Below are 7,884 nucleotides of genomic sequence, written 5' to 3' on the forward strand. Positions count from 1 at the left end.
GTCTCAGAGGAGCACCCGGCGTATGAGGTGTCAGTCGGCCCCTACTGGGAGGTACCTCCCAGTTACACTACTCAGGAGTCAGGGACCCAGTTGAGGAGGCAATCTGTCCATTCTCAGATCTCAAACTCCACGCTGGTAGAACCACTACTCTCTTCAAAGCTGTCAGACAGGGACGTTTAAGTCTGCAGAAGTTTCTGCTGCCTTTTGTTCAGCTATGCCCTGCCCCCAGATGTGGAGTCTACAGAGGCAGGCAGGCCTCCTTGAGCTGCAGTGGGCTCCACCCAATCTGAGCTTCCTAGCTGCTTTGTTTACCTACTCAAGCCTTAGCAATGGCGGACACCCCTTCCCCAGCCTCGCTGCCACCTTGCAATTCGATCTCAGACTGCTGTGCTAGCCATGAGCAAGGCTCCGTGGGTGCAGGATATAATCTCCTGGTGTGCCATTTGCTAAGACCATTGGAAAAGTGCAGTATTAGGGTGGGAGTGTTCCGATTTTCCAGGTACCGTCTGTCACAGCTTCCCTTGGCTAGGAAAGGGAATTCCCCAACCCCTTGCACTTCCCGGGTGAGGTGATGCCCCGCCCTGCTTCGGCTCACGCCCCGTGGGCTGTACCCACTGTCTGACAAGCCCCAGTGAGATGAACCCAGTACCTCAGCTGGAAATGCAGAAATCACCTGTCTTCTGCATCACTCACGCTGGGAGCTGTAGACTGGAGCTGTTCCTATTTGGCCATCTTGGAACCCCCCGCCTCCTACCCTATGTAATTTTCACATCGGTGCTGCAACCTAGGGAAGTGGCTAAATCTTTTTAGCCATTTACAAATGACTACACTTTCCCTTGGTCACACAGCTGGAGAAAGTAGCAGAGCCGGAATTCAAATGCAGCCCTTTATCTTTCCATATTGCAATCCTGCTTTCAGCTACCAAAGATGTTTTGCTGCTGTTTTCACAAAATGGAAGATGACAAAATATATTCCCCAGCCCTCCATTCTACCCACGTGGGAGTATGAATGACAGGTTGTATTAGTGTCCTAGGTTTGCTGTAACAAAGAACCACAGACTGGTTGGTATAAGTGACAGAAATTTATTTTCTCACAATCTTGGAGACTCAACATCAGAGATCAAGGTGCCAGCAGGGTTGGTTCCTTCTGAGCACTGGGAGAGAATGATCTGTTCCAGGTCCGTGATGGTTAATTTTATGTGTCGACGTCACTGAGCCATTGGATGGCCAGATCTTTGATTAAATGTTATTTCTGGGTGTTTCTGGAAGAGATTAACATTTGAATTGGTGGACTGAGTAAAGCAGTCTGCTAAAGCAGTCTGCCCTCCTCAGTGTGGGTGGGCATCATCCAATCCATGGAGGGCCTAAACAGAATAAGGCAGACTGCTGTTGAATTGGTGCTCTCAATTCAATTGCCTGACTACAAGAGGTGATTCGTCAGTCTCCTCCTGCCCTTGGACTGGGACTTCCACCATCAGTGTTCCTGATTCTCAGGCCTTTGCACTCACTGGAATTTATACCACCCGCTTTCTGGGGGCACCAGCTTGCAGATGGGAGATCATAAAACTCCTCAGCCTCCATAATTGCATGAGCCAATTCTGTGTAACAAATGTCATTTTGTGTTCTGTTTCTTTGAAGGACCCTAATACAATGCGTCTCTCCTTGGTTTGTAGATGGCCATTTTCTCCCTTGTCTTCACATCATCATCTTCTTACAGGGACACCAGTCATACTGGATTAGGATCCCATCCTAATGATCTCAATTTCACTTAATCACCTCTATAAAGACCCTGTCTCCAAATAAGGTCACATTCTGAGGTACTGGGGGCTGGGAGTTAGGACTTCAACATAGGAATTTTGGGAAAAGAGGGGGACCTGGTTTAGCCCATAACAGGGTTTGTGGAGCTGAGACTTATCCCAACACAATCTTCATTTTAAAAAGGAACCCAAGGGAACAGATTTCAAATGGTGGAATTCTGAGTTTCACAAGGTGGAACTCTAGTTTTTAAAGCAATCCTTATGGGCAGGAAAGGCCCATCCTGCAGTTCTTAATGTTAGCATGTTAGCACCTCAAAAGTGTCACACCCTCCACCAAAGGGGCCCTAGCAACTTGTAGAATGTAGGTTATTATGAGGACACGGGATTGTGATGGTGGCCAGGCTGTGGAATCTGGTGAGGCCAAATGTCAGCACCTCAAATGATGTCTTGTGACCCCACCTGGCAGCGTTCTGGTTTTCTGGATGGCAGCAGAGGACAGGGAGATGATGGAAGCCCGGGGTGCGGGAGAAAGTTGCCCAACCTTCCCCAAGATGGTGCCTGGTGACTCCAAGTCTGAAGGGAGGCCAAGGGCTTGTCTGGTAAGGGGGCTGCTGTGTCTCACTGACCCCGCCTATTCCGTCAGGGGGAGCAAGAATACTGTAGGAACACATGATAGGAGCTGAGTACTTTGAGGTTCCAGACAGCTGCCAAGAACATCAGGTGACAGGTACCCCACCCCTGTAACTGGCACCCAGCTGTCACCAGGGACTAGGTAGCCCTCCATAAGATTGTGAAGTCACATGAAGATGGCTTTGGTCTCCTCCATCTACCTCCCCACTTGGGGCCCTCCCCTTGCTGGGTGGATAGGACCTGGCTCCCCACCATAGCCCTCTTCCTGGTCCCCAAATATTTAGGTTCTCTCAACTCAGACTCTAGGTTTCTTTCTCCCTCTGACTGATCTCAAAGTCAGGTAGAGTTGAGGATGGGCCCGGAAGTTGCCTCTTTGGTGATCTGAAAAATCACTAGGAAAATGGACATCCATCTACTCAACTCCCAGTGCCTCCACTTGCAACTTTAGGGCACCATTACTTGGTGCTAGTTTGTCCTCTCCTTCTTGACCCTCAGGTCCTGACAACTCCGGGTAAGAGCACTTCTAATAAGAATTCAGCCTAGATCTTTTCAATTCCTGGGGCTGCGGGAGTTCCATGGGGTCGGGGACAGCCCCATCCTGACTCCTCATAGTACCTCCCCTCCCTGCTTCCCCTGCCCCAGGAGGCAGAGTCCCAGAAGCCAGACTCCTCCTATGACTACTTGGAAGAGATGGAAGCTTGTGAGGACGGCGGCTGCCAAGGGCCGCTTAAATCGCTGTCCCCCAAGTCCTGCCCTGCCACCAAAGGCCAGGCAGGCGACGGACCCAAACCCGCAGAGCTGCCCCCGGCCCCTGGGACTGAGCGCAATCCCGAGATGGAGCTGGAGAAGGTGCGCATGGAGTTTGAGCTCACACGGCTCAAGTACCTGCATGAGGAGAACGAGCGGCAGCGGCAGCACGAGGTGGTGATGGGGCAGCTGCAGAGGGAGCGGCAGCACGAGGTGGTGATGGAGCAGCTGCAGCAAGAGGCAGCACCCCGCCTGGTGGGTGACAAGGAATGGGGCACTGGGAGGAGGGAGGCCTGGAGCTGCGGTCCCGTGGGGCCTAGAGCAGGCGCCCACCTTCCCTGGTTTGCACGGCATCCCACCCTGCAGATCCTGGATCTCGGCTGAAAGGGGCTGAGCATCCACAAGGGCGGTCTCCAGCCCTCTCTGTCTTGGCTTACTTCCAGAGATGTCGGCTCACTGACTTAAAGCTCACTACTCTACCTGGCCAGTTCTGTTAAACAGAGCGTCCACAGGAAGCTGAGATGTGATTCTCTAAGGAGAGCTGAGGCTGGGAGGGGCCCCCGAACCACATCGCCCACCCAACAGCATTTTTGGTAGCTTCAAGGAAAAGTCTTCAACGTTTCCTCCCTCTTCCACCGCTCACAAGTCCTCTCTGCATCTCTTAAAATTTGGTGCCTGGAGGCTAGATCTAGAATCCCCACTGCAGCCTGGCCAGTGGATTTTGACAGAACCATCACCTCCCCGATCAGGGCTATGTTTATTCTGTTGGATCATACTGCCTTGTAGTCAACTGAAACAGCCATCTTTTCACAAGAAGTACACCACTCTTCCCTAATCTGTATTAAAGGGGGATAAGAATGCCCGACTTGAGATTAAATGGGACGTGAAGAGCTTAGCACAGTGGTTAGGCTATCGTAAGCATTCAATAGTGGAAGATGTTTAAAGCAGTGTTTCCTGGGCTTTAAAGACAGAAAGTCCTGGGTTAAAATACCAGGTATAAACTCCCTGACATTGGGCAAATTACTGATTTCTTTTAGCTTTGGCTTGCTCATTCATGAAGTAGTACCTACTTCATAGGGTTGTTGTGAGGATTCAATAAGAGAACACATGCAAGGCACTTTGCAATTAGCCCAGCACATTAAGTAAGCACTCAATAAATGTTAGCTATTACCATTTTTATGTACTCATGCAATTCACTTCTTGACCCAAATGCAACAACATACATTTATCATTTTTCAGTTTTATTGGGATGTGATGTATTAGCTGTGCTTCCCAGCTCTGAGTCATCCTCAGTTCTGAGAACGTGCCTTCTGCCTTTATCCAAGTCAGTCACTGCTGTAATTGTTGAGGAGGATATGACCTAAAGTAAATACCACTAAATGTCTCTCTATAGGTTGGCAATGTCTCATCAATCATCACCCTTGAGTTACATTTTATCCTGCTAACATTTCTCCACCTTATCCAAAAAACGGAGACGCACTGTCAAATGGTTTCCCAAAATTAAGATATTATATCACCTATAGCATTTCCCCAATTGACTAGTCCCGTTTTTGTTTTTTTAAGAAGTAAGGTTGGTTTTGCATCATTTGTTCTCAATGAACACATGCTGGCTTCCTAAACAATTATCTTTTTTTCTGTTCACAAAATACCTGCTTCATTATACGTGAAATGATTTCACTGAACTCAGTCAAGCTTACCGAACTGGGATTTCCAGAATCTTCCCCTGCCCCCACCCCCTTTTTGAAAAGTCTAGAAAATATTTGCCTATTGCTTGGACTTTAGCGCACTTCCTAATATTCTTGAATTCTAAGTTCCATTTCCAAACTTGTGACTTTTCTCAGTAGCCTGGGATAAAATCTGTCACAAAGTGGAGCCTGAAACTATTTAAAGCAGATATGATATTGTAACTATGCCTTTGGCCTGTGTCTCCTTCCAACCATATTTATTTTCCCCCCTTTTTAGTTTGAAAATCTTTCTCCTCCCGGGATGAGATGAAAATCTTTGGTATATAGTCCTATCTCTATCTCTCTTCTGCTCAAAAAATAGAACATTGAAAGTATTTTGAAAAGTCTAAAGGGTTTCACAAGCACATTTTTTAAATGAAAGTCATAATGATCACCTATCAGCATTTCAGACTGAAACACGCGCAGACTGCAGAGAGGTGGCAAAGTCCAGGGATCCAGAGCCATACTGAGCCTGCAGAGAACCGTCGGGTCAGCCCCGCCCTCCACTCCCATTAGAACACTGGATTGCTTTCTCTGGTCTCCAACTTTCCTAGCTATTGATTTTAGAGGCAGCATCACCAGAGTCATTTTCTGTCCCCTCAGTTTGGTCTAGTTGCCCTCACATTTTATGTAGCTGTTTCAATAGTAATGTGTCCTCATCCCCCAGCCTTTGGCAATAGTTTACAAAAGTGTTTACTTTTTGTGCATTTACTAAAAATTGGAGAGTTGACTTGATGTTGAAGCTTCCCCTCTTCTCTTTTTCTGGGAGGGTAAATAGATGGACAGACAGAGTTTATTGAATTAAAAATACATCTTTGAGTGTGTTTCTAGCTAGTTTAGGGCATCTCGCTCCCTGCCACCTGGTGCTTTCCAAAAAATATGGCATGATTTTTACAAATATTTTTTAAAATAATGCATGGGTTATGCCCTCTTAACTATGGATCAACATAGTATCAGCTTTTGCCTTACTTATACATTGACGCTTTCTACGGTTAAAATGAAGACTGTTGGGCCCCAATTATATAGATTCAAGAAAAGAGCAACCCGCAGGCAGAATTAGCCAGACAACTCAAGCTGCTTTCCCCCAGCCCAAATATTCTGAGGGTTTAGGGAGACCCCATCACCAATCTCTCAGCACCTGCCTCCAGGAAAGACCAAACTCTGGACTGAATGACCATGGACTGACGCACGTGATATGTGTCAGGACCCAGGGAGTCGGAAACGGTCATTTATATGCAACGGACACTGTGTTATTGGGCCACTGTCCAGGAAACTAGGTTGAATGTCAAGGCACTGTGAGAGAACACTCCCAAGACCCAAGATCCAAGATCCAGATGTGAGGCTCTTGGAGTCAGAGAGAGAAGGCCCACATGTGTGGCTCCAATGGGCAGTACAGACCATAAAGAGAAAGGAAGGTGGTGGCCTGGTGCCCCAGTCAGGAGGGATAAGGGCAGCTCAAAAAGTGAAAAATGATGAGTTCCTTCTGTGTGCTAGTTGCCTGACTAGGAATGTTTCATTATCTCAGTTTTCCTCCTGTGATCTTTTATTTATTTTTTTTTTAGAAATAGGATCTTGCTGTCTCACCTAGGCTGAAGTTAGTGGCATGAGCTTAGCTCACTATAACCCTGAATTCTTGGGCTCAAGTGATCCTTCCACCTCAGCCTCCCAATAGCTGGGACTATAGGCACACATCACCACATTTGGCTAATTTTTAAATTTTTTTATAGAGACAGGGGTCTCACTACATTGCCCAGGCTGGTCTCAAACTCCTGGCTTCAAGCAATCCTCCCACCTTGGCCTCCCCAAGTACTGGGATTATAGGTATGAGCCACCTTGCCCAGCCCTCATGATTTTGGAAATAGGCACTATTACCCCTTCCTTAGGTGAAGATGATGACCTGAGGTCACATACAGGCAGGGACAGAGCAGGACTGAACCTAGATCTGCCTGGCGCCAACAGTGGCATCACCATCTCCACTGTCTTCTCTCCCCCACAGTTTTCAGGAGGGCTCCAGAACCTCCTGCTGCCCCAGAACCAGTTTGCCATGTTCCTGTACTGCTTCATCTTCATTCATATCATCTATGTCACCAAGGAGATGGTCTTCTTTCTCTTCGCCAAGCACTACCTGTTCTGCATCGCAGCCATTTTGCTCTGTTTGATTAAAACTTTCTGGTCATACTTCCAAGTGCTTTTGCTCTCTCCATCACTGGGAACCCTCGCCCCTGCCATGCTAGAGTGTTATCAGTGCATGATCCCAGCCTCCCGGGCATCGCATTTGTTCACTTTGTGCCTCTGTTCAGTCAGAATCCACTCTTAGGAAGAGCCCTGCTGTCAGTCATTTACACCCGAGAGTGAAGAAACATGTTCCTGCCCCCTTATACAGAGCCTGAGTTCTCACTGTGGACACGATGCTTTATCCCAAGAGGAAGATATCAGATGTTAGCAGGTCAGGGAGGTATCTGCAGGGAAGGAGTGTTTAGAACACCTTTCCAGAACCCTAGAAGTACATCATGACCAAGCTGGCTTGGGTTTCAGCACATCTGCTCGTGTTCATAGACCTCTGAGGGGTGGGAAGCCTGTGATCGGCTTGGGAGCGGCCCCCGCCCCCATCTTCTGCAAAGATGTCCATGTCCTAATCCCCATGAATAGTTCATATGGCAAAAGAGGCTGAGATGTGATTGCGTTAAGGACCTTGCAGTGGGGAAATGATCCCAGATTATCCAGGTCGGCCCGTGGTAGTCACAAGGGCCCTTGTAAAAGGGAGGCAGGAGGGTGTCAGTCAGAAAGGAGACGTGACCGTGGAAGCAGGGGCCGGAATGACTCGGGGCTGTGGGTCAGGAAATGTGGGAAGCCTCTAGAAACCAGAAAAGGCAATAGAAGGATTCTCTGCTAGAGCCTCTGGAGGGAGCCCAGCGCTGCCACCCCATGTTAGGCTCCTGACCTCCAGAACTGTAAGAGAGTAAGTCTGTGTTATTTTAAGTCATTAAGTTTGTAGCAGTTTGTTACAGCAGCCACAGGAAACTAATA

The 7,884-nt window shown here is 48.1% G+C and overlaps 1 protein-coding gene across 1 annotated transcript; it reads left to right on the forward strand.

The window, feature by feature from the left end:
- The first annotated feature begins 1,947 nt into the window (after positions 1-1,947).
- Positions 1,948-7,512, forward strand: TMEM247 (transmembrane protein 247). The gene is made up of 3 exons (XM_021925253.2): positions 1,948-2,355; positions 3,029-3,388; positions 6,854-7,512. Exons 1-3 carry the CDS (start codon positions 2,239-2,241, stop codon positions 7,172-7,174), a joined length of 798 nt encoding a protein of 265 aa, XP_021780945.2. The 5' UTR covers positions 1,948-2,238; the 3' UTR covers positions 7,175-7,512.
- Positions 7,513-7,884: the final 372 nt, after the last annotated feature.

Source organism: Papio anubis, chromosome 14, assembly GCF_008728515.1.
Source record: "Papio anubis isolate 15944 chromosome 14, Panubis1.0, whole genome shotgun sequence".
Classification (NCBI taxonomy): Eukaryota; Metazoa; Chordata; class Mammalia; order Primates; family Cercopithecidae; genus Papio; species Papio anubis.

Excerpts from the sequence above, each read along its gene's own strand:
- TMEM247 (XM_021925253.2), top strand. The coding sequence starts at position 2,239 with ATGGCAGCAGAGGACAGGGAGATGATGGAAGCCCGGGGTGCGGGAGAA. Across the intron at positions 2,356-3,028 it reads GGAGGCCAAGGGCTTGTCTG|GAGGCAGAGTCCCAGAAGCC; the intron begins GTAAGGGGGCTG and ends CCCCTGCCCCAG. Across the intron at positions 3,389-6,853 it reads AAGAGGCAGCACCCCGCCTG|TTTTCAGGAGGGCTCCAGAA; the intron begins GTGGGTGACAAG and ends TCTCCCCCACAG.